At 44.3% G+C, this 27,420-nt stretch overlaps 1 protein-coding gene across 1 annotated transcript in view; it reads right to left on the bottom strand.

Moving 5' to 3' along the window:
• Positions 1 to 1,068: 1,068 nt before the first annotated feature.
• MOB3C (MOB kinase activator 3C) overlaps positions 1,069 to 27,420 on the bottom strand; it is a 51,852-nt gene continuing 25,500 nt past the window's right edge. The window contains exons 3-4 of the mRNA XM_054979630.1: positions 8,925 to 9,127; positions 1,069 to 2,383 (exon numbers count right to left, since the gene is read on the bottom strand). Coding sequence (XP_054835605.1) covers positions 2,354 to 2,383; positions 8,925 to 9,127 — 233 coding nt within the window. The 3' untranslated portion in view covers positions 1,069 to 2,353. The remainder of the gene's footprint in view (positions 2,384 to 8,924; positions 9,128 to 27,420) is intronic.

The raw sequence follows: 27,420 nt of genomic DNA, 5'->3' as shown, positions 1-27,420 counted from the left end.
ACCAAGAAAGTAACTTTAGGTCAGTTTCACTGAATTGAAACTGATGAGGAAATCTGGAAAATTAAGTCTTCAGCAGTTAGCTGATTAGTTGAACCAATTATCTTAGAAATTAGGGGTATAGAAATGTCTTGAATACATAAATACACCTTTTATGTAAATAAAAGTGTACCCATAATTATACACTTTAAAACACCTGTAACACTCATCTTAGAAGAGGTATTCCCCCTTCTCTCATGCAGGATGGAATGCTTCTTCTAAGATGTGATGAATTATGCACTATTGAAAAACAAAGTGTGAGATGAATTCTGAGAACAGTGTTGCTTGTGGAATAAGGCTTTTCTGTGTGCCCCCCCCCCACTCTGCTGGTTGGGGGAACCACAGGAAACACATGTGGTACTGCAATAATTCAATACCTGTCACTGATTGTTAATTTTTTTAAAAAATTCTAATTCTAACAAGATGCTATCAATCTTTAAACATAATTAAAAGGCTTAGGAATGGTGAATCCATGTTCTGGGTATGGCAGAGTACTCATGTAGTGACTTCACCCCTGACTGTGGCTCTGCATATGAATAAATCCTAAGTACGTGGTCACATTTCCACATTGAAATACTGAGATTGATAGTCAGATAAGAAAAAGAAATTAGCGAGTTCTCTTTTGGTGATACAATACTGCTGGCAAGCCAGCAAAAAATGCCAAAGAACTACAAATGATTAGTAACCCTGTTTTACTTTTGTTTTCTTTGGCAAAAAAAATATTGTGCCCTCCTACCATTTTACCTCAATGTTTTTTTTTCCCCTTTACTCATTTGCCTACAGAGAATGTATTATCAACACAAATTTCAGGTGGGTAGCTGTGTTGGTCTGCAGTAAACGAGCAAGATTCAAGTCCAGTAGCACGCACCTTAAAGATTTCCAGGGTGTAAGCTTTCAAGAGTCAAAACTCCCTTCATAGCTGATGAAGGGAGCTTTGACTCTCAAAAGCTTATACCCTGGACATCTTGATGGTCTTTAAGGAGTTACTGGACTCAATCTTGCTATATCAACACAAGTTTTCTATATCAGAAGTACTGTCAGTTAAACTCTGCAATTTTAATATCAAAACTTTGTAGGAAGAAAAAAGCACGACAACACAAGATACAAATATTGATATATAAAGTACAAGACCTTTACCAATTAAACTAGTAAAATTTATCCATATATGTGGCTCAGATCACTCCCCTCCCCAAAAGGGTATGGAAATAACTGCATCTATTCCTTTAAAAAAAGCAGGAATTATCAGCTAGTGGGAAAATATTTACTGAGAACTATGGGGAAGGGTCATGGCTCAGTGAGAGGCCCCACACTTGGAATAAAAGGTTCTTAGCTAGGTAGGTTAGAAATGTGCCTTTGCTTGAAAGCCTGGGGAGTTGCTACCCGCAAGGCTAGACAGTACTGGGCTAGATGGACCACTGATCTGACTCAGAGCAAAGAACCTCACATGTCCTACTTACAATGTAGCTTTAGAGGCTTGTTACTTAATTTTATTGAAACACAAGATCTGATTGATTCATACTCTATATTTACATTCTGTTAAGAATTTTTTGGTTGTTTTACTGTGCTGATTGCCTTCCTAAGCTTATGATTTGCAGAATTTATGCTTCCCCTGTAGCACATGGGTTGGCTCACTTACTTAAGTAACCTTCAGCTACTTTTCCTCCTGCTGGTGCATTTACTTTTTGGTTTGGGCACATTGAATTGAAGGGGTTTATTTGCATATGGCTATTGTAGAAAGCCTTGCCTTGCCAGGGTGATTGACAAACCAGACTTAATTCTTGGTTTCTTCCCAGTTCTATGATTTCTGTAGTAGTACTGGAAAGAAATCAGGTATTTCCAACAATCTTGTCTCTTCCTAGTACCTCTGTCCCGCAAGATGAAATTATTTCTGGTAACATAGAAATATTCAGCAGCTGTTGTCTTTCCTGAAGTTGTGCGGAGTCATTCAACCATTCTTCCATACAATGCATAGTTGGGTTTCTTGTAGTTCTTTGACAGATTGGGCTTCAAAGAAGTTGGAAGGATTCTTTTGTTTGAAATATTCCCATCACTTATCTTAAGACCTTTTTTTTAAAAAACCATGTTACTTTCAAGAGGCAGACCTTAGGGGGATGAATCCAAAGACAGAGAAAACTAGAACCATTATATCACAGGGAGAGAAAGCTACTGGAGACAACAGTTTGCTTTTTTTTTCAATAATTCAGGGATTAACCCTAGATCAGGAAACTTATTAAATCCCTGGCAGCAGTCCAGTCGATCAAATTGTAGTCCATCATCAGAACTGTACAAACAATGATTCTTCAGAGCTGATCAAATTTTAATGGCAAATTTTCTCTGTCATTTCTTTCTGCAAGAAAAAAGGGAATTTGATATGAAGTTTGAGTTAACATAATTTGTATGCATCTGATTCAACTTTGTGTGCAAGGCATCTTGAATCTTTGGTAGCATCATCACATTTACCTTGATGACTGTATCAATGAGGCAAAATGAGTACTGTATCTAAGAACTTTGTTACTGTACTATAGTCCTAGATAACTAAACACACTACTTTAACTATTTCAACTGCTGAATACAAAAGTGGAAAACAGCTTACTTATGCCTAATGGTTGGTACATCCCCTTATTACCCTACGAAGTAATTTAAGTTTTCACTCTGAGAATGACAAAAATTTGTATTATTAAATGTATATACAATTTTTCAATCAAGGCTTCAAGCAGTATACTGTATTACTTGATTTTTTTAGTCTAGGTTTTGGAGTAGTGTTTTTTGGAAACAATACACTGCTGTTAAACTTCACTGCCTTCACATCCCTGTTCTTCCCTCAAACAAATTGAAATTGAACCAACTGATTGGCTAATGACTCTACCTTTCCCCAAAATATGAACAATCCATGCCCGCAATGGCCTTTGTACTTAGTTTGGACAGAGAGCCCAGAATATGAAGAAAAATTATGAATATGAATTAGTAACAGCCTTAATCTCAAAAGACTTCTAGGTCACAAAGCGTGGTATGATACCAGACCCAAGCTATAATGTGAAGGCATGGGGTACAGCAAACTTACTGAAGTCTGGGGTTGGTCAGTATTTGCATGGAAGACGTCTTGGGTATCCTAACTAGAGATGGGCATGAACTGAAATATGAACCAAAGTTCATGACAAACCAGACCAGTTTGTGGTTTGTGAACCAGTGGTTCGTCATAGCCCATTTCTGACGAACCGCCATGAACTTTAGGCTGGTTCGTTTGGTTCATTTTTTGGTTCGTCACTGCAGACAGCCTGGCGCCGATCAATCAGTTTCCTAGGCACCAGGGGATGGACTTCCTGAAGACCTTCTTCTGGCCCAGAAGTGACCTTCTGCTGGCCCGGAAGTGACATTTTCATGAACCAAATGAACAGATTCGCAAACCTGAGCAGGTTTGTGAAAGTTCATGATTCATGAAATGCGACGAACCACAAACGGCATAGTTTATTTTTTTTCCAGGTCGTGACCCTCTCTAATCCTAACTATGCTGTTTTAGACTGTATGGTAGAAGAAAGGCTCCATATAAATGAAGTAAATAAATGACCACTGAGTAAAGCTTATACATGGAGGTTCCTAATCAGTAGTAAACTGATACACATGTAGGATTTGATTTCCAATCTGTATTGAAATTACTGGGGAAATTATGGTTACCTCATAGAGTAATATGACCTGCAAAGATTGTCAAATACTTTGCCTGTGTTTGCTCCTTTGAGTTAGAGAGACATGAAGAAACGTTATAAAGCAGGTGAAATAAAGAAATTCCAGCCAGGGATACTCATTCTAAGCTTTAAACACAACCTATCCACCTGGTTTCAAAAATGAGCAACTGTTGTTTTGTCACTGAGATGATACTTGTATCATCTTCCATTCTAATTAAATTAAAACCATTTATAGCAGATGAATGCTTGCTTTCATTCCATTTATCAATTTATAACAATTTAAGGACATGACCCCAAACCATGAATAAACTTATCACTAAAAAAAAATCCAATCAATTGATATACAATAAACTTCTGTTCATTTTATTTAAAAACCTGAAACAAAATATTTCAAGGGAAGCTTTACTGCACTTCTAAATGGATTCAGCTTAGAAAAGCCTGAAGGTTTAGGTTTTTTTAAAAAAAAAGTTGCTGAAGTGAGACATGGGCAGCAAAACAAGACAGAGCTTCACAGCTTCTTGCAGGGTTGCCTTGGTGATAAACACAAGGATCAAGAGAAGCTGAAATACATAAAGGGTTGTGTTGTGACTAAAATCCAATTTCCACATCCTCGATATTTTCTTCTCACACAAGTACAAAAAGGCACATATATATAAACTATCAGCCTATCCAACTTTCATCTTGGCAATGAAGTCCACAAGCAAACAAGAAAGGAAATTTCCAAGGAAATAGTTTTTACACATAAACAAGGGCTTCCGAAATTCAGTTCATATAACCATTTACCTTATGGGATGATCATGCATTCATGACATTCAGTGGAGAAGGAAATTTGAAGAATTAAGCTTATTAAGATAATGACCATATGGACAAGTCTAAAGAAGCCCAAAGTAGTGGAAACACCAAAATGAATTTATTATGGTTGCATGTGATTAGGCTGCTACATCTATCTATACCAAAGACAGTGCCTAACGTTTCATGATGCTCTAGCATGAACAGGAAACAGAAGCCAGGGGTATGGCTCTGCTGATGAAAGGTAGGGCTATGTAGAAAACAGCAGGCTTCATTTTCAATGGCCAGGATCAGTAACATCAACAGGGGCAGGAAACAGGTTTCCCTCCACCCAGTGGTGCTACTAAGTGTGCCTCTGGAATTTTTGCCATGTAAGTGAATAGGTATAGATACCATTAATTCTTATGGGAACAAGTTCTGCAGTTGGATGGTTGTGATGAGGACAAAAACTGATCATATCCCTGACTTAGGCTGACCTGGTCTTCAATGACAGTAATACTAGCTTGCCATAACAAAGCTTCCAGATGTTCAGTGTGGAAGACCTTGTAGCCTCCAAGCATTAGTTCTTTTGACAAAAAGTTGAACTTTAGGCTGCTAGGCAAAGGGTTAAACTTTATAGGAAGCAGAATGAGTCAGTGTCTATGATCATCAATATACTTAATTTGAATTAGTCCCATTCTAGCCAGTTGCCTTACTGTTCTTTTTAAAAAATCTTGATCATTTTCATCAAAGTTGTTAAGGTTCCTGCAGAAGCAAACTCACAGAATTCTATGTGCTTGAGGAAAGGAGTGGGAGTTCCATCTTTACAGTGCTTCTGTTATTCTCCCCTCTGTCTATCCATCCACACATTAAAAAGCTAACAACAAACTGCAAAAAATGTTTTCCCAAGCATTTATCTCCCACTATTTTTTTCAGTGATACTGAGAGCATGTGAAAGAGAAAAAAATGCCAACGTTCTACAGCAAAAGCAACAGATTGGCACCACGAAAACTATGCATTTCAGTGATGTGTAAGACCTGCTCAGTATATTAGTTATTTCATTGATGCAGATTCCCATGTCTTGATTTGAATTCATTTACTTTACTATTAATACATTATTTGAAAGTTTGGTTCAAGATTCTAAAAAGATATTTGCTAGCCATATTTGCAATGTGGGGTCAAAAACATTCTCACATCATGTGATGCCAAAGTGAAGAACAGCCATTCACATCAACATCCTCAAATGTCTTGAAGTCAGTTAATGTCCAACGACCATATAGTACATTTCTCCATATAACTGCCAATGATTTTATTGATGTTTTATTCCCTTCTGTGGTACCTTTTATTGGAGTCTTTGTTAATTGCTGGTCATTGACCGTGAAAAATAAACTACTACTACTACTACACCATATAACTACAACACTCCAGAATGTATGTGGATGTTTGTTTGTTAAGAAAAGTTTACTCTTAATGTGATATAATGGAAGCTAAAGCTAAAGTCTGTAAGTAACCGCACTGGTCCAGAGAAAAATTCTTAAAACAAAATACTTTTTTTATTTGGATTAAACATCACAAAACAGATTAGAAGCTTTTGAGTTCAGCAGAACTCTTCAGCAGGCAAGATGTTTAGGACAAAAAAGTGTGTTCAGGGAGATGAAGGTTCAGGGTACAATGGAAAAGCCTCCATCTGTAAAATCTAGTCTTAAGATAGAATCTGTGATGTGTCACAGAACTGAGTTAAATGGTGTTTGGTACAAACAAGTTTTAGGAAGTGCCAAAAGCTACTGAGACAAGAAAGCAGCATTAAATGGCCATATTCTCTAAGAATATGAAAACGGGTAGTAATTAGATGTCTCCCCCAGCACTAACCAGAACACAGTCCCGTAATGCAGAAAACAGAAAAAATAGTAGTCCTTACTGTCAAAGAATTTTCAGTGATGCATTTGTTAAAGAGTCAACAGAAGCCAAAATGGGTAACATGACCTGGTGGTTGGAGATAAAGTAATCCACATAAACAAAATCCCATCTGAAGATTATCTTCCCCACTTCCAGAATTTCTAACTTTTATTTCAAAAGTCAAGGATATATTCTGTTAATATGGCCCTGTTATCTTGAGGAGTCTTGCTATAAGCAGCCTAAAGTACTTGGAGTGAGGCCTGTCAAGTTGAATCAAACGGATTTCAGACTCTGTCTGAGTACTTTGCCATCATAAGCTGAAACTTTTTCTGAGATGACATTGACAGAGCATGTTGTTGACATTCCTTAAGGAATCCAATCGCAAGTAGTCATAAACAATTGAAACATATCACTTAATAATGAGAAGACTTTTGCTCAGTGATGCATCTTTTCCAAGTGGATTTTTTCAATAGAAGACCCTCTCTTTTCAGACAACCTCAGCTGTATTTAACTCCACAGGATACTGTGGTTTGTTGGGGAAGCATGGATTGCTGGACTTTTGTTCTCATTTTGAGTGATTATTTCAGTGCTTTCAGGAGATTTAGCTGAAGTAACCTCAAAGATGGCAAAATGGAATGAGATGCCATAGTAACAAGATATACTTTGTTGACACTGATTTAATTGAATCAAAGCATGCAAGATGATAAGCAGCTGCTGATTTGCTAAATCCATGGTGAGAGGCCTGAAGGATCCTGATGTATCAGGAGCTAATATTATATGCCACCAAGTTACACAAGGCTGTGGCCCATACATAAGGGAGACTCATAGAATCGTGTGTATGCATAACTATGATAAGGGGTGTCCTTCCTAATACCATTGCATAACAGGTATCTAGGGCTGCCAATCCCCCTGGGGGAGGGAATCCCCCACTCCCAGCCTCTGCCCGCCCCCACCACCACTCACCTGGCCGGTGGGGGGAAAGGCCCAGGGAACAGGTTGAAGAGACAAAAAAACTCCTGGGTGAGCACACAGTGGGAGTAATTCAGCTAGGTGTGACGATGTCACTTCCTCAAGTGACGTCGTTGCGCCTGGTGGTGGGCATGCTCCCAGGTTTCAAAGGAGCCCAAATAGCCCCCTGTGAAGTGCAGAAGCATGCCCACCGCTAGGTGCAATAACATCACTTCTGGAAGTGACATCATCATGCCTGCTGGGAGCACTCACAAGACCTGACAACCCTACAGGTACCTGAAGATACCAGAATTCACTGGTATATGCTGAGAGGGGCAAAACAAGGCCCTGGTGATAGCTAATACTAGCAACTCTGAAAAACAGGTATGTCCAATATGGTATAACTGTAACAGTTTCACAGACTCAAGCCAAGTGATACGGAGTGTCACAGAGGGCAACTGTCTGGGACAATACAGATATTTCTCTTTGAAAATGAGAACTAGTATTAAACAAAAAGTGTGGAAAAACTCTATCAGTGTCTCTGACACCTCATGGGAGGAGTGGGGTAGTACCCCAATCAAGGGAAAGGTAAACGTGGAGGAGACAGGCCCAGTCAGTTGGGGATCAACACGAACTGCTCTATGCCTATCCTGCTGTCTGGATCTGTGAACTTCTGACAGACAATTATATCAGCACTGAAAATTTAGAGAGCTTAACTTTAATTTAAAATGGGCAAAACGGCAGGCCAGAAGCTGAAATGCTGTAGATGCAATTCAATTGCTGCAGCATATAAGGGGGCTTTCTGAATAAATGTACAAGATGATTAGGCTGCATAGGTAATCATCAAATTTTAAAAAATGCATCACTCCTGCTTAGAGTTCAAACCAAGATAGGTACAACAGCTTGAGAGAGGATTCCAAAGTCAATAAGTTGCCAATCCTGAACTGAAACCAGGAGCTTGAAATCTACTGGGAATATGATCTGCTTAAAAGTTCACCACAGTGATCAGTGACATTGCTCAATTATATCAAAGCCATGAGAGTGAGGGTGCAGCAGACATTCTTCCCACTGACTCTGTATCAAAATAAAAAAAGCAGATATAAAGAGTGGTGGGACTTTTCTGTACTTGCTGCCTACAGCAACAGTTTGTCTGTCCAATATGACTCCTTATGGGGTTCCCTCTAAGAAAAACTCTCACATGAGGCAGAAACCACATGATCTATATGAAGCAGCAATTTAGCCGTCAATTATAGTCAAGACAGGAATCTTCTCAGATCCTGAATAAGATGACACTGATGCAGGTGAGATGAAGGGGCAGAAAAAATAGCCAAAAAAGTTGTTTGAATTTAGACAGGCATTTTGGCGCTAGTGTTGAAGCCCCTTGGGACTTCATCTGGGGATTTGCTGCTTGCTGAAGGAATTTATGTCTGCTTCCAATATATTTTGCTCACACATTTGTTCACAAAGTAAATATTACAAAGCTACTCTAAGTCTGCAATATTCCCTCACCCAAAGAAAACCAGGCCTAGTAGTGCTGCCCCTGGAACTTCTCGCTTCCTGAACGTGGGGAACACATAACAGGATTTACATTCTTACCAGTGGCTCCAATTCCCTTTGGTCGATCAAACTAAATTCGCTGATGAAGTAATAAAAGTGCTTGTAGCAGGTGTTGACGTGAGCTTCAGCACCCATACTGATAATGCTGTCAAAATGGTGGATGTAGACATGCACAAAGACTCTGAAGAGGCGTGTGAGGATCTTTGTACAGACCTGCTGGAAGTTCTTAGGGAAAGGAACACCTGCAAGACACAAGATGTGGGGAGAGAAGAATTTCAGGATACAAGCATAATGCATCAGAACTGGGCAGTAAATTCTTTTAGGAGCTTTATATTGCTTTAATGAACACAGCACCTATGCTCTGTTAACAAATTCTGGTTGTACAAACATCGTAGCCTAATCTGAAATGCATTACACAGCTAAGCCTTTTAAAGCAATACAGTGATGATTGGCTTAGTTTATTATTCTCATAACTCTACACAAGTAGCTTTTTTAAAAAAAGTAATCATATTCCCATATACAGAACTTAGAAGTTTTATTTTTCATTAACTAAATTTTTACTCATAGATTACAATTCTGGTCCATCCTCAGGTGCCAGAAGGGAAAACAAGAAAAGAGTCTCAGACTTGGGGTTTTTGAAGAATCTGCTGGCTGCCCTGCAGACCAAGAAGTATCAGTCCTTCCCACTGAAATACTGAAAAAGAGACCCTAAAAATTGCTTTTCTTCCTTATTTGTATCTGAAGCTAAGTATTTTCTTTCACAGCAAAACTACCACGGCTTTTCTGCTAACAGTAAAGTACCACCGCAAGTACCCAACTGAAAGCAATACTAATACAGGTTTTATGTTTGATCTTCTAAAATACTGATGGACCTTGAACCTGATTATTTTTGAAATCATTTTGTTGTGCATCTATTAATAGGCGGGCCCAGCCCTGGACAGCCCTGGTAAGACTGATCTCATCAGATCTCAGAAGCTAAGCAGGGTTGGCCTTGGTTAGTAGTTGGATGGGAGACCTCCAACGAAGACCAGAGTTGCAGAGGCAGGCAATGGCAAACCACCTCTATTAGTCTCTTGCCTTGAAAAACCCACCAGGGGGGGGTCACCATAAGTCAACTATGACTTGAGGGCACTCTCCACCACCACCACCATTAATAGGGAATATTCCATATTTACAATAGCCAAAGGGAAAAAAACACCTTTATCTTCTAGTGAATGGTAACTTCTAAAAATCTGTGTTTAGTTTTTCTCACTCTAAGTGAAAACATTTTATTTTCAGCATCCTTAAAAAGCTTTTCTGAGATTTTAAAACTCTTAATTTTTTTTAAATGGAGGTTAAAATATCCCATAAAAGACTGCACCTGGTGGAAGCAACATGCATGTACTCATTCATCTTCTATAGCTACATTACTCACAATGTTTGTAATACAACCAACTGGACAGCATCCAAGTCAATTGGTAGAGGATTTGGGCAGCCCAATCCTAAAGGATGGCCCGGCGCCTGTGCCTGTGCATCAATGTAAAAGCTGTGCTGCTTCGCCACTCCCTATGGACTTGAGCGGGAGAGCTATGCCAGTGCCCAAGCTTGGCAAGGTGAGGCACAGCTGCTGCTAATAGCACCCACCCACCATTCCCCTGACAACCCCACCAGCACCAGCCAATGGCTGCACCACTCCCCTGACAGGTGCACAAGGGGAAAGCAGCAGCAGAGCCAATGGACAGTGTTATGACCCTTTCTTTCTCTTGGGTAGATTTTGCCTTTAAGCTTTTTATTCTTCCCCTCTTGGTAGATTGCTGCCACCAGGAAATAAATTCCAGAATAACTTAAATTTTTCCTTTTAGTAATGTGCCCAAGGATCAGGCTTTTTTTTTTTTAATAAAATTTTTATTGGAATTAGAATAATATAACTTCACATTACAATCAATTCCCATTTCCCAATTTCTAACCCCCTCCCTTTCCCCCCTTTTCTTTTGACTTCCAACAGTTTTCCAACCCTTTGTCCCTTTTCTCTTACTCATTTTAAATTCATCTATCTAACAAACATATACTTTCCCTTTGATCTAAGCAATAATTCTTTAACTATTTTTTATTACTCTATACCTTATCTTGGAGTCCCTTCTTCCATATTAAACAAACAGTTTGTCGCTTTTTAACATAATTTCATAGTTTCCTGGTTTCAAATATTTCTATAAACCATATACCATATAACCCATACATTTATATAAGTCAACCAATTTAACTTATATTCCGTATATTACTTTGTAAAACTATCCTCAAAGGTTATCAATCAATTTGATCCATATATTTCTTCAGGTAGGCTCATTCAGTTTAACATGTTACACGTTTATACCAGAAACAATGTTAATTATTCGGTCCTTATAATTATTTTCTATCCATTTTCTATATATTTTTCTATATATAACACTCTAACAAAATAGCTGCTTAGACATTTACATTTCTCTCTCTACCCTCCGGTAATGTCACCCCCCTCTACATTTTGTCATATTTCAGTAGTTCTCAAACTGCCACAGTTCTCTTCCCACCTCCCATTTCTTCAACACATATTGCTTCAGCTTCTCCCAGTCTGTGTTGAACTGTCCTGGGTCCAGATTTCTCAGTTTTCTTGTCATTTTGTCCATTTCGGCCATATACAGCAATTTGTAAGTCCAATCCTCAATAGTTGGCACTTCTTGTATTTTCCATTTTTGCGCATACAAAAGTCTGGCCGCTGCTGTCATGTAAAATAACAGTGTTCTACATTGGGCTGGAATGTTCTCCATTCCCAGGTTCAGTAGCAGGAGTTCTGGGTTCTTATTAATTTGAAATTGTAGAATCTCACTTATTACTTTTATTATTTCTCCCCAGTACTGCCTGGCTACCTCACACGTCCACCACATATGATACAGAGAGCCCTCATGTTTTTTACATTTCCAGCATTTATTAGAAGTGTTCAGATTCCCTAGCGCAATCTTCTTTGGTGTCATGTACCAACGATAGATCATTTTGTAAATGTTCTCTTTAATATTAGTACACGTTGTAATCTTCATTGTGTTTTTCCACAAGTGTTCCCATGCCTCCATTGTTATTTCTTTATTAAAGTTTATGGCCCACTTCACCATTTGTACTTTAACTATTTCATCTTCAGTATACCATTTCAACAGTACTTGGTATACCTTGGAAATTTCCTTCTTATCCTCTTTTAAAAGTGTCTGCTCTAGTTCCGAATTCTCTGTTCTTATGCCTCCCTTTGCACAGTCCGAGTTGTAGAGATCACTGATCTGCCTATACTGGAACCAATCATAGTTGGGTGATAACTCGTCCTGTGTCTTTATTTTAAGTTTGAAAGATTCTATTTGGGTTATCTCCTTATATGTTAAACACTGTTGCTCAGTATAGACAGCTCTCGGATCTATTACTTCATACGGAACTACCCACATGGGGGTTCCTTCTTGTAGGAAGTCTCTATACTTCTTCCAGGTTGCATATAGGCTTTTCCGTATGTAATGATGTAGGAACATAGAGTTCACTTTTACTTTGTCGTACCATAGGTATGCATGCCATCCGAATATTTTTTTATATCCCTCTAGGGCCAATAATTTCTTATTCTTCAACGTCATCCAATCTTTCAGCCACACTAGGCAAATTGCGTCATAATAAAGTCTTAGATTGGGCAGTTGCATTCCGCCTCTTTGCTTTGCATCTTGTAAAACTTTCATTTTCACTCGAGGCTTCTTGCCTGCCCAAACAAAATCTGATATTTTCCTCTGCCATTTTTCAAACTGCTTAGAGTCTCGGATAATTGGTATTGTCTGTAACAAAAACATTACTCTTGGTAACACATTCATCTTAACTGCTGCAATCCTTCCCAACCATGACAAATTCAATCTATTCCATTTGATCAAATCTTGCTCAATCTGAGTCCATAATTTTTCATAGTTATTTTTGAATAGATCTATATTCTTTGCAGTCAGTTCAATTCCCAAATATTTCACCTTGGTTGTTACTTCACAGTCCGTTATTTCCATTAACAGCTGTTGTTTTTGCTTAGTCATATTTTTACATAATATCTTTGACTTCTTTTTGTTAATATAGAACCCTGCCAAATCTCCGAACTCTTTGATCTTCTCTATCACTTTTGGCATATTCTCCGTTGGATCTTCCACAATTAACATTATGTCGTCCGCAAATGCTCTAACTTTATAGGAAAAGTCCTTTATTTTTATTCCGCGGATTTCTTCATCTTGTCGTATTTGTATCATCAGTATCTCCAGTACCAAAATGAATAACAGCGGAGACAACGGGCAACCTTGTCTTGTTCCTTTACTTATAGTCAGTTTCTTAGTAGTGTCATCGTTCACCACAATTGCTGCATTCTGGTCTCTGTAAATTTCTTTAACTGCTCTTATGAATTTTTCTCCCATTTGTAGCTTTTCCATAGTGGCAAACATAAAGTCCAAGTTCAAATTGTCAAACGCTTTTTCTGCATCAACAAAGAAGAAACCAACCTCTTTGTCACAACGCTTATCATAATACTCAATAGCATTGATCACTGTCCTTAAATTGTCTCTAATTTGTCTGCCAGGTAAAAAACCTGCTTGTTCCTCCTCAATAATTTCCGAAAGCCACCCCTTCACTCTCTCTGCCAGTATCTTTGCAAAGATTTTATAATCATTGTTAAGTAAGGATATAGGCCTGTAGTTTTTCACATTAGTTAGATCTTGACCCTCTTTGGGGATCAGTGAAATGTTGGCTTCCTTCCAGGTATCTGGAATCCGCTGATCCTTTAATACTCCATTAATCACTTCTTTTAGGAATGGTACCAGTTCATTGGCCATTGTCTTATAAAATTTAGCTGTAAGTCCATCTGGCCCTGGTGCCTTTCCCAAATTTGTTGATTGTATTGCCATTTTTATTTCCTCATCCGTTACTTCATTGTTCAGTCTCTCTCTCCACGCTTCCGAGATTACTGGGAGCTTCATTTTCTCCAAATATGTCGCTATTGATTCTTTATTGACCTCTTTCTTATTATACAATTTAGCATAAAATTTATAGAAGGCTCTACTAATGGATGTCTGTTCCAAATACGTTTTGTTATCTTCACATATTTTGTTTATTATTTTCTTTTCCTTTCTCTTTTTCAATTGCCATGCCAAATATTTCCCAGGTTTGTTTGCACCTTCAAATCCTTTTTGATTCAGTCTTTTGAGATTCCACTCCAATTCTTTATTATTCATTGCTGTCAACTGTTCTTGTAATATTTTAATGTCCTGGTAAATTTTCTTTTTCCCTGGTCTCTTCTTTAACTGTATTTCTTTGGCTTTTATTTTTTCCATAATCTCCTGTCTCTTCTCCTCTTTCTTTTTTCTGGCTCTTCCATTTAAATCCATTAGTATGCCCCTAATTACCGCCTTGTAGGTATCCCAAACCTTGTTGGTTGGTACTTCTTTATTCATATTGTATTGTATGAAGAATTTTGTCTCTCTTCTCAGCATCTCCATATTCTCTCCCTCTTGAAGTAAGTCCTCATTTATTCTCCATCCTTTCCTTTTGCTCCTTCTCCCCAATTTCCACATAATTGGATTATGATCCGAGCCTACCATCGGCATTATTTCCACTTCCTTAGTCCATAACGCTAAGTCTTTTGAGGCCCAGATCATATCAATTCTCGATAGTGTAAAGTGTCTTGCGGAGTAGAACGTAAATTGTCTGCTTTTCGGGTTTTGTCTTCTCCATACATCTTCTAAGGTTTCCTGTTGTATCAGTTCAAAAAACAACTTTGGTAGCAATCCTCTTTTCTTTTGTGCAGTTGATGATTTTTTGTCTAAATCCAGATTTGTCACTCCATTGAAGTCTCCAGCAAGTATTATCTGATCATATGAAAGTTCATCTAATTGCTTCCTTAAGTCCTCAAAGAAGCTTTCTTTTGCTCCATTAGGTGCATAAATTCCAACTACCAGCACTCTCTTTAAATTCCATACACATTCCACTGCTATAAATCTGGCTTCCACATCTTTCATTACAAACTTTGGCTGCAGCTCCTCTTTAATATAAAGCACTACTCCTCTTTTTTTCTTATTGGAGGCCGCTGCAAAATCATTGCCCAATTTTTTTGATTTTAAATACTTTACATCTTGTTTTCGAATATGGGTCTCTTGCAAACAAACAATATCACATTTTTGTTTTAATAGCCAGTGAAAAATGCTTTTTCTCTTATTCGGTGAGTTAAGTCCATTTACGTTCCAAGATATAACTTTACACTCCATACTCATAATCTTGTTGCTGGTAAGTCCTTTTCATTGTCTCTTATAAATCGCTCCATCTCTCGTTCCGATCTGATGCGTCTTTTGGCCCCTCCAAATTCAAAGGACACTCCTTCTGGTAGTTCCCATCTGTACCTGATTTTCATGTCCTTCAAAATCTGAGTTAACGCCTTATATTTTTTCCGGTCCAATAACACCGATCTGGGTATTTCCTTCATAATGATAATCGTCTTGCCGTCAATCTCCAATGGATCTTAAAACTGTTTAGTCACAATCTTCTCTTTCATATTTCGGGTCGTAAATTGCACAATCACATCTCTTGGTAGTTTCCTCTGGGTCGCAATTCTTGAATTTACACGATATGCCACGTCCAGGATAGCCACGACTTCCTCCTCCTCCTTCCCCAGGTATTCAGCTAACACCTCCGTCATCTGTTCTTGCGCTGTTTTTCCTTCCACTTCTGGCAAACCGCGAAATCTTAGCTGCTTCTCCATGTGTTTGCTTTCCGCAACCGCCATTCTCCCCTTCATCAGCCTCATCTCTGTTTGTTGCGTGTCAGTTAAATTCTCCACCGCGCCTTCTACTGCTTTAACTCTCTGCTGTGTTCCTTGCAGTTCATTTTGCATTATTTCCATACCTTTCTTTACTTCTGACAGCTCACTTTTCACTGTCTGTTTAACCTCTTTAATCAGCTCCGGTTTAATGTCCTTAAGCTCTTTGATCACTTCTAAGAGTTTTTTATCTAGATTCTCTATTGCTGATTGCCACTCTTTTTTCGACATCGTGGGGCTTGCCTTGGCTCGCTCCCACGAGTCCGCCCTCTTCCTTAACTCCGTGGCGTGAAATTAAGCATCTTTTTATTTTTTAATTTAAATGTCCCAGTCTTTTTTGCAAAGAAAAAACTTTTAAAGAATCCAAAATGTCGGGCGTCTTTTCTCTATGGTTCTTCTATGGTTTTTGTAATTCAAAATGGCTTACTTCCTCTTCCGCTGAAGCCGCGGCTTTTCCCCTTTCAAAGATGGCGATTCCCTTCTTCCTGCCCTCCGGCAGGGGCCGCTTCTCTCCAGCAACTCTATTGTTATTACGTACTTCCTGTTTCCCGACTTCCCGCAGTAGCTCTCGCGATGGCAGAATTTTCTCACAGCTCCATAACCGCAAGTATTCAAAACAATAGTCCTAATTCTTTAATAACTTCTTTAAACTTAGTCTTTTTTCTATTTCGACTCTTGCCGAGTCTTCTCCCCGTTACAATTAGCCTGTTGCAGTTTTAAAATCAACTTTTAATCTTCTTTACTTTTAACAATCTGTCCCGTATCAGGAGATAGTGATCTTTACCTTCCCATTCACTTTCCGTGGGTTGTAATCACTGTTTCAGTCTTCGTTTCTCCTCCACTCCTCTTTCCCCTGTTGAAGCTTGGGTACGTAGGTCTTATGCCAACCGCATTGGCCCCGAAACTGCCGCAGAGATCTTTGCCGACCTGTCACAGGGTGGGACCTCAAGGGTCGTGAGGGGGCCCGTCGCGTAGAGCCCCCCCTCGCCCGAGATCAACGCGCCCTGAGGTCTTGAGCGTTCTTTGCCTGCTCTCCGCCTGAGAGCAGTCGGCCGCGGGCTATTTTGCCCCCGCCGGCCGGTTAAAACGGCAGTCCGGTCAGCTCCGCAGTTGGAGCTGCGTCAGACCTCCATAAATCCCAAACCGGAAGTCAAGGATCAGGCTTTTTCATGGTACTATGTGGTCCTGAGGATAGGAATGGGATATAGAAATAACTTTGGGATTTTAAAAAAACCCAAAATAAACTTATTTTTATAAGAAGCGTATCAGTTTCATATTATTCCTAAAACTTGATGGTTTCCAAATACTAGTTCTCAATTCTTAAAGTAACTTTACTTAAACCCAGTCACAGATCTTCTCTCAGGCTTCACACACAGTTTGCCTGCTTTTCCCTGACTGCATGTTCTTTCACAAACACACAGTTCAGGCTTTCACACAGGTTATATTTCTCTCAGACAACATACACAAGCTCAAACTCCATACAGCTTGCCTGCATTAAATATTTCTCTCAGAACTGCTTAAAAATACTCAGGCTGCACACAGCTTGCCTCTCTTGTCCTGACTCAGTATTTTTTCTCCATTCTCCCTCTAAAACTGCATTCATTCCGCCCATACTCTCAGTCATCAACCAATCATATCACGCACTCACCCCTCTCTTTCACCCCCCACTCTTCATCTATACCACACCAAGCATTTAAAGATACATACACGCATTTACTTAAAATCATTAAAGGCAGGTTGTGATCTTTGCTGCCCAGTGACACTTCCCCAAGTCAGGGAGCAGGCATCCCTGCTCGAGGGGGTGGGGGGCAGAGGTAACACTGAAGGTGCAGACAGGGCACCTACCCTCTCACCCATCCAATCCCCATTTCCAATGAAGGCCAGGCTGGTGGCTGCAGCTCCGCATACTTGCAAATCCCCCCTTCCCGCCACTGCGAGAAACAGAAAAGTGGGACTAGAAAAGCTGCAAAGAGTGAAGAGGGATCCAGCACCCAGGATCAGCCCCCCTATAGTCAAGAGGAGGCAGGTATGTAGAGGTGAGCGGGGGCAGGTGCCCATTGGAGACCGCCAGGGAGACTGGAAGGGCCATTGGATGTGACAGAAGCAACTGATGTCCCTTGACTTGCAGTGGCTCCATTACACATCACTGCATCGAAAAGATGTAAGGCGAATGCAGGGTGGACCTCATGAACCATGCTCCAGTCCCGGCATGACGCCCCCCTGGAATAGAATGATGGCTTGTGGGACCAGAGAACCACTCTGGAGGCCACCATACCACTTCCCAGCACAAGATTCCCAGAGTCCATCCCTGGCTCCACAAAGAGCAAACAGGAGAGGTGTATGGCCTTGCAGGAGAAGAACCCCCGAGATCCCAGAACGTCGCTCCATCTCCCCCACTCTGGCAACAACCGCACTCCCCGCAGCCAGAGGTCCTCTGTCTGGCTTATTACATGCCAGGAGAGCTGTTGGAGAATGGGAATCCTCTGGGACACCACCACCACCCCTGCCAGACACGCACAGGCTACACTCCAAGTCCCACCCTGCTGCATGCCATGAACCTAAGGGGAGAAGCTGGCCGGGGCTGAAGTCTTCAAGGTGCAACTGGACACCTGCTCTTTGGGCCTGCAGAGCCATGCAAAGGCATGGAGCCACCTTGAGCCTCGTTGGAGCCACCCCATCTGTCCCAGACCATATGCTTTGAAGTGTGGAATGGCAGTCCTTCAGGGAAGTGGAGGGGGCCTACTGACATCCAAAGGCAAGCAAACAGACTCGAGGGGGTTGGTGTTTAAAACAAATTTTATTGAGCTGCGAAAAGGGAAGAAGGTGTCTGGATATGTGTCTTCCCAATGTCGACAGGCTAAGACAGGAGCAAAGCCAGCCTGCGCAACTGTCAGAGCCACGGGATCCATTCCACGTCCTGCCCTCGCAGGAGTGAGGTTGAGATGCAGGCTGCTTGGAGAACCATTCTCTGGGCTGGACTTGAATAGCAGTCGGGGAAGATTATGGGGCGGGGGGCTGGAACAGCCATGCTCCTTGGCCTCCGTAATGGGTCGTGACCTGCCTGAAAGGAAAACAGACACATGTATGGCAAGCCCCAGCCCAGACTGCCACATTCTGGGAGAGTGTCCATAGGTGGGAGCAGTGGTGGCAGCTCCACTGTCACAGTTGCAGCCCGCAGGCAGATGAAGCACACCCCTCTGAGAAATCACTCCTCCTCTGCATCAGGATGGTCTGATCCTGTGAGGGAGGCGAGGGACTGTGCACCCACCACCAACAGACAGTTACAAAAACCCAGTCATCCTAACAAACAGCTACACTTCCTTCTCTGCCAGGGGGGTGCCCAGATGAGGAGGTCTGAACAGAACCCCCAAATGGGAAGCTGGTGCTCCCCCCCCCATGTCAAAGGCGGTTCCCTGCCTTCGTGACCGGCAGGGGCTGCCGCCGGCCCCCCACCGGCAAGCGTCACTTGCAGAGGCTGGTGTCTGGGAAGGTGAAGGAAGGGAGGCACCTGGTGCAAAGTTGGGGTGCCACTGCCCCAACTCCTTCTTAACTGTCAGTGCTCTCTCACTCCATCATGAGCAAGGACTCAGGTGTCAGATAACCTGGAAGGAAACTTGGGTGGTAGTTGTTACTCAGACATTCTGGACTTAGCTCTTCTTCACTTGAGTAAGTGCAAAGTACTCCTTGATTCCTCAAAGTCCCCCGCGAGTGCACTCGTGTTCTGCCACCATGAGCACCCCTCCCTCCTCGCTCTCTAAGTTCCCATAGCTCTAAATCTCTGCGGCAGTGGGCTACAAGATAGAGCCTCTGGCCACCTCCATACTTACCTGAGTACATGGGCACGCCGCCCGGAAGTTATATAGGGTGCCCTGTGGGCAGATTGGGCACACGGGGAGGCGGGCTCAGCCACCACAAGGGCGCACACAAATTGGTCCCAGTGGTAGTCGGTATCCTGTGTTCTGCCAAGCTGTTTGGGCAGGGCCGGGCATTGGACCAGTGAATGAGTTTTCCCCATAAAATGGACACCAATGGAATATGCCACCTTTTTCATGGCGCAACTTTCCACCACTGCAGTGGGCATACCTGGGCCTGGAGCTGACTAAGTTGCGGCCCGTCCCCTCATCCCACCACCAGTGCAGGGACTTATACTTCGCTCATGCCTCCATCCAGCTGCCTGTCCTGGCCACCGCCACCAGGCCACGGTGGGGGTGCACCACACCCAGCCAACAGCAGGGGAGGTTATGCCTGTGCAAGTGTGAGTTATGGCAGCGTACCCCTTAGTCTGCTCCCTAAGCACTTTCTTCCCCCCAACTCAGGATTGCACTGTTAGTCTATGAGCGACCTACCAATCTCTTATTTACACTTTAACTTTTTGGAGGATAACTTTGATTCACATTCCTGCTCTGTCACATCTTCCATTCTCTCTATTAGGGACAATGTTATATCTATTTAAAGTATTTATAAACCCACCTTTCTCTCAGGCTGCCTAGGACCTATGGCAGATAATAACAATATAAAACAATTTGAGAAAATAATAAACATTAAAAAACAGATATAAGAAGACATTTAAAAAGCTAAACTATTTTAAAACTAAACTAAAGTACCTTATGCCCCTACCAGCCAGGCATTCCCCTTCTGCCCAGACTCAGTCTGCCCCAAGCAACTCTTGTTTTGCATCCTCACTAGAAAAAACATGAAGGTAGAGGCTAGGGTTGCCAGTCCCTCACTGGGGGGGGGGGATCCCCCACTCCCACCCACTTACCTGGCTGGCGGAAGAAAAGGCAGGGAAATATGCCTCCCAGGGCATGCTCCTGGGCAGCACCGCACACTCCCACGCACCACAGTAGGCTAATTTTGGCCTGAATCAGCCTGCTGCAGACTGCAGGAGCACTCTAGGTCCCATTGTGCCACCCCAGCAGTGCTCTGGCACTCCGCAGTGGCCTGATTTGGGCCAAATTGAGCTGCTGCAGCACACAGGAGCACTCCAGGGCCCATTACACAGCCCCAAAAGCACTCCTGCACTCCGCAGCAGCTTGATTCAGCCCGCTGTGGAGCATGCAAGTGCTCCCAGGAGCAGCATGTGGACCGCATGATGACCTCACTTCCCGGAAGTGACATCATCACACAGGCCAGAAGCACGCACATGAGGGCAACACTGAGGTAAGTGTCATCTCTCCGACCTCCTGCCCGGAGGGTAAGGGGACCTGGCAATTCTAGTAGAAGCCCCTGTGATCTCTTCTAGAAAGCTGTCCCAGAGGCATAGGGCAGCTGCTAAAAAAGCCCAAGCACAGACCATGGCAACACATGCCTTAATCAACACAGTTACAGACTTTGCTGAGAAGATGACCCCCCCACACACACTATATGTTAGTATTGTTATGCAACTTTTGTCCACTCCTCCTGGTTCCCCACTGCCATTTATCCTCACAACAACCCTGTGAAGGAGGTTAATCTGAGAGATAGTGCCTGGACCATGGAGTGATGCTTGTTTCTCAGGGAGAGATTTGAACTGAGATCTCCCTAGTTCTAGTCTAATACTCAACAGACCTCACCAGTTAACTGACTTTTGATAGCTGTACAGCAGGCAGAAGTCAAGCAGGTACAGCTTTTCCTTGCATGGAGTTGTGTTGGTGGATGACCCAATGCCCCTCTAGTCTAGCATCCTGTTTCCAACACTGTCCAGTCAAAGACCGTGAGGAATTTCAACTTCCCCACAGAAAATACTGAAGGTTACAAAAACAAAGGTGGCCACATCAAGAGGAGTAGACTTGTGCCCAATTAAATTTTGGGAGGATACTCAAAGGAGATGGTTTGGCTCATTACAGTGTATAACAATACATGTACTGAGGTCAGGAAAAATAGTCTTCCATTCGAAATTAAATAATCCATATAACTGTATATGGTACCCCATACTACAATGCTAGCAAAACAGATGTCTCCTGATTAAATCAAGCAACTGTGCCAAGCTATAGGGATGGTCACATATTTCCCAGAGCCTGAGGAAATTTGGTATATATATGATCCTGCCTTGGAGCTGTATGTTCATATAGTGAAAATATTAAGCCGTCTGAGTCAAACCATTTATCCATCTATCCTCCTAAGAAGCAGCAATTCTCCAATGTCTCAGGCAAGCTCTCCAAGTTCTTCTAGCCCCAGTATCTCAGAACTTTGAACCTAGAGATGCCAGTTAATGAACTCAGTATTATTATCATGCCAAGCTCTGCCACTGAACTCTGCCTTTTCTTTCTTGGTAACTTCATGAATAAAGTCTATGATTAATTTCATAGGTTCAAAAATTTAATTCCCGTTTTGAGCACTGAGTTTTCATTTCATACAATGGATTTTTAAAAATATATCTGACAGTTCTGAATGTTTACTTATATACTACGGCAACAGAGGGAGCTATAGGATCTGCTTAGCAGCTGACAGGGTTGTACTCTAAGACAACTTGGGAGCAACAGGATTCCTGAGGGGGAGAGGAATGGGAGGGAAGAGAACTTCCTACTCTCAGAGATTTTTACAAGTTACTTGCATCAGGTAATGGAAAATCCAGGGTTCACGTCTCTGAAGGGGTCATCACGAGCATTTAACCACCATCCACAATGTACCAACAAAAAGAGAAACAGCCACCCAAAAAGAAAATGGCTCTTATTTTCGTTTTAGCTTCAAACAGGCTGAAGCTTGTTTCAGTTTCCAACTAATGAGCTCACTGACAGTTGACCTAAATACACATGCCAAATAAATCTCATTTTTGTATAAAATCCACATTAAATAAATATAGGAATCTTAGTAAGAAAATCTCGGGCTCCCCAATCCTTGAGGAGGATGGTATGGAAAGCATACAGGGAGAGGACTAAGGCATACGCTGGCATAACTTGCGCTTATGTGGGCGTAAACCCCTCTCCACCAGTGGCTGCCAGAGACACGGCTCTAGTGCCAGACTGCTGCCAGCGGACACATTGGGCAGCCAAACGGAGGCATAAAGGTGGCACAAGTCCCAGTGCCAGCGCTGGAGGGGGCAGGGCACAAGTTAGACAGCTTCCAAAGGAGCTCCAGGTCCGAGCAAGCCCCCTGAAGGGGCAGAAAGTTACGCCACGAAGAAAGGAGGCATAGCCCATAGGCATCCACTGAACAGGAGAACCTGTCCCCCTCACCCCGTGCCAGCCCAGCCCATGCAGCCCAGCCAAGCATAGGATAGCAACTACCAAAGGGTCCAATCAGTGTGCGCCCCCATGGTGGGTGAGCCTCCCCTCGCATGGCCAATCCGCTCACTAGGCACCCTACAAAACCTCCAGGCATGGCTCCCATGAATCCAGATAAGTAGGAAGGCAGCCGGAGGCTCCGTCTGTCAGCCCCTGCCAGGGGGACTTAGAGTGTGAAGGGGGTGAGGGTGCTCAGGGTGGCACACCACGAGTGCATAGGGGGGACTTGGCAGAACTCAGGGAGCTCTTTGCATTTGGTCAAGGGAAAAAGAGGTGATGTTTGAGTATCTCAATGAACAAACGTCACCCAAAGTCACTAGCTGGTTATCCCACCCTGGAGCTCCAGCTCGGAAAGAGTCAAGTGAGCATGGCAGGTACGAAGGAGCTGGGGCATCAGCCACCCCACCCCAGCCACTGGCATCGGCTGGCCCCTTCACCTGCACCCTCCCAGATGCCAGCCTCTGTAGGTAAGGCTAGCTAGGGAGGGGGAGGAGGCAGAGGCTGACAGCCATAGAGGCAGCTGGCCAGGCAACCGCACTAGACTCAAGAGGAGGAGCCTGAGTCAGACACCAAGTTGGCAAATCCTAATGGACCACCTCCCCCAGGGCTCCCCCAGCAGAGGAGGCAGGGGAGACAGGGGTGACAGGTTCCCCCTAACTCCCTGTTGTTTGCAGAGGCTTTGCTCCAATACTGACTTCCACTAGGGTTCAGACCATCCTGATGCAGGGCGCACTATCACCAGAGGGCCGAACATCGTTTGGAGGCAGCTGCCACCTGTGAAACAGGAAATGCTGATGCTGCTCTAAACAACCAACACCTGCCCAGAATGTGGCAGACCAGGCCGGGTCCCAGGCCAGAATGGGTTCATTGCCACATATGTCTCTCCTTCCCTTGCAGGCACATCACTACTAGTCAGAGAGGCCAAGGACCATGGCTTACACCGGACCTGCTGAACCCCAGCGACTGTTACTCAGGTCCCAGCTACACAGCAGCAGCCGTGTGGTGACCCATTTCCCAACCCCAACCCTTAGCAGGCACATTCTGGCCCATGAAACAGCCCCTCCTGAGACTTCCCATGGAAAATGACAAGACACATGTCCAGCCAGCCACATCACCTGTACCTGTTTAATAAATTGTGTTTTCAGAAACAGCTTGCATTCCATCTGTTTGCTTTCCTATTGTGGGCAGTGGTCCATTCCCCTTTGTTTCTCATCACGTCCTGGTGCCTGAAGTCCGGCTTTGGGCTTGGAAGGATGGGGTGACAGACAGTGGGGTGTTGAGTCCAGGCCAGGAACTCAACCCCCCACTACATCCAACCAGCAAGCAGGGGAGACAGCCCATGTTGAGGAGATGCACACATAAGGATTGGATGAGGAGACACCGCCAATGTGTCGGCCACAACGGGGGTTGGAGGCTGTGGATCGTCCTGGATGATGAGCTTGAAATGCTAGCTACCCCCTCCCTCAAGTACAGTTGCCCCTACGTCCCTTCAGTACAGCAGAGGGGAGGGGTGGCACAGGCAAACTGGGTGAGGGAACGCAGAAGTGCAACAGAATCATACTTCCAGCCCCAGAGTCAGATATCCCACTCTAGGGGCTGTCATCCCAGTAGAGGGGCATGGCCCACTGAGTATTCACTGAGGGCCCCGCTCACTTGCAGCCTCCAATGCAAGTGGTAATGAGGTTCAAAGGCTGCACCTCCTGTCACCAGCCAATAGGAGCCCCACCCGAGACCAATGGGCCACTCAGCCTCCCCCTTGGAATACACCAGGCATGACCTCAGTCCCTCTCTGATCTCGCCTCCAACCCACCGCCGCTGAGCAGCTCCCCCAGAATGGGGACAGTGGCGCTGGATCCACATACCTGCACATCAGGAGTTGTGCCAGAGAGTGGAGGGGCCAACAGAAGGAATGGAAAGAGGAAATAAAAAATGTGGGCACTCACCCCCGATAAAAGGTGTGGGCTCTCCAAGTTCACACTGGCATGCTCAGCACAGGTTCCATCAGAGCACGTAAGCTTATGGACATACCATGGGCCACCCCCCCCTCTCAATCCACCACCCATCAGGAAAAAGTTACACACCAGACAGATGCCACAGAAGAAAAAGCTGCTGGCCACCATGGCTTAACACACATGTATGGTGCAAGGGTATATATACAGCTGAGGATTCACCTCTCAGAGCAGCACAGGGCGTGAGCTGCCGTGAGGCCATAGGCCCTCAAGGCTCAGGAAACACTGACACCCCCACAGCATTTTCCCTTTTCCCAAGTGGCTGCAGGACTTGGGAAATGACAAGCCAGGCAGCTCAATGAGAAGGTTGCCCATGGGTTCCATGCCTGTCTAGGCCCCCACAGAGACCATGCTGGTACCCAAATGACACTGGCCATGGCACGATGACAGGACTGGTCCATGATGCCAGTGGTGTCGTGCTGTCAAGTACAGCCCCAGAGGCTACAAGGTGGGACACACAGTCCACACAGGGAGTGTCATCCCAGATCCAAAGCACTGCATTGACAGCAGTTATCCTGTGTCACTCCCTGACCCCTGTCAGACAAGTGTCTGAGAGCCACTGGCATACTCAAGGGCTGCCAGCCCACTCACAGGCCATCCATTGGGGACCAAAAGCAGCTTTGCCGTGTGGCCTCTGCCGCACCTGGTTGGCGCAATGGACAGGCGCCGTCATCCCCAACCGTGCCACCTCTGCCTGGCAACAGTGCTGGTAAAGGAGGTAGACAGTTCTGGCCATGGGGGCCAACCCATTGCATGAACAGGAGATCACCGGCCAGGTTCTTAGCCCATCCCAGTAGGCATGCTACCCAACCCCCCTGCAGAGGCAGAGTACAACCTCCTCAATGCGAAGGTCATGGTGCGTCCAGCAAGAAGTAAGTTATGGGGTCTTGGTATCCAGGCACACAGCCAAAAACCATCGGTGCCCTATGCCATCATATGTCGTCAGTGGGCCTTGGGGGCTGGGAGTCCCAAAATGGGACAATGGCCAGGGGACGCCCAGCCTTCGAGCCCTGGCTGGCCCCAGGAGGCATAAAAAGGTGGTGACCCCCCCCCTTACATGCGCCTCTCTAATCTCCTTCCACAGGGGACTAGGACAAGCAGTGGGGCTTGGTCCTGGACCTCTTCCACAAGGTGTTTGCGAGGGAGCGAGAGGCCCAGCTGCATGAGTACTGTTCCCTGCTTGTCCCAGAATGTTTGAAGCAGGGTGCCCATATGGGGGCCCACCCGGGAGGGGCCTCCACGATCTGGCAGGGGTCCACCACGTTGGCCACCTGGCCTGGTCAGTCTCCAAATGGTGTCTGGAGATCTCCAGGAAGATCAACCGATCCCCAGTTCAGCAAGAACTGCTCCCTTGGGGAAAGTGGAGGCATATGAAGATGACCACTATGGAAGCATTCATGGTGTTGCCACCCACCCTCTCCCGATCCCCCCTCCCCTAACCTACAACTTCAAACGCCTGTGCAATGTAGCCACCTGGAGCTGATAACACACAGGTCAATGGCCCCTGCAGCAGTGGGTGTTGGCATTCCAGAGGACGGGGGTTATATATGCCGGTAGTGGTGGCAGGCAGGAAGCTGGCCAGGAGAAGGGCGTGGCAGTGCTGGGGTCAGCTCCCTGGCATCCACAGTTAATGACCCCTGCTCTTCCTGTCTTCCCAGTTCCTCCACCTCAGATGCCCGAGGAGGATGAGGATGGGACCCTCATCCTGGTCCCTGCCTAGCCAGGAAGGTGTGACCTTGCAGGAGGTCAAGGACAACAGGGATGAGCCACCTGGGAAGAGGTGCTGCAGGGTCCTGAGGTGGTGTCCCAACATCCCGACCCATGTCCAGTTGCATCCTCCCATGGGTCATCAGCCAGGCCCTCCATTGCAAGAAGGTGGAGCTGCTGACAGGTCGCTATATTGTGGCAGATGATGCAAGTGGCCATGGGCTTCACCATGCTAAGCAGCTGCATCGCTCTGTGGCCACCAGTGTGGAGGAGGCAGGGGAAGTGGCACCACACAGACCAAGCTGAGCTGGCCAAATGCCCGCTAAATAACCATCCTAGTGCAGTTGTGAGTTTGGTTGTAGGCAGTGCAGTATAAGGGCTCATCTGCTGGGTATGGTCTGAGAAGATTGGGGCAGCACAGGATAGCAGTGGTCACCTGCAGATGACAGGGTGTTTGCACTGTCCCAATATAGGCTCCCAACCCTCCCCCCACTTACACAGTAGCCATTCTCGTCCCTTGGGCCAACGTGTCAGGAGCCGATGCAGGCCAAAGGCAGCAAATATCTGGGTATTGTATATGCTGCCTGGGAATTTTGTCTTTTCTCCACTCACTCATTCACATACATGGGTTCGGCGCATGGAGGGCGACAGCTGGCATGAGAAGTAGGCCACACGCATCGCACAGCACTTGCAGGCCAAGGTCACTGACAACCTCATGATGAACACGGAGGTTGAACAGGTGGCGGCACCACTAGACCTGGGAGAACTGTACCCCAACTGGGTGGAGGACGCATGCCTGTGTTGGG

This window comes from Eublepharis macularius, chromosome 5 (assembly GCF_028583425.1).
Source record: "Eublepharis macularius isolate TG4126 chromosome 5, MPM_Emac_v1.0, whole genome shotgun sequence".
Classification (NCBI taxonomy): domain Eukaryota; kingdom Metazoa; phylum Chordata; class Lepidosauria; order Squamata; family Eublepharidae; genus Eublepharis; species Eublepharis macularius.
This window is presented reverse-complemented; position numbering and strand designations above follow the sequence as displayed.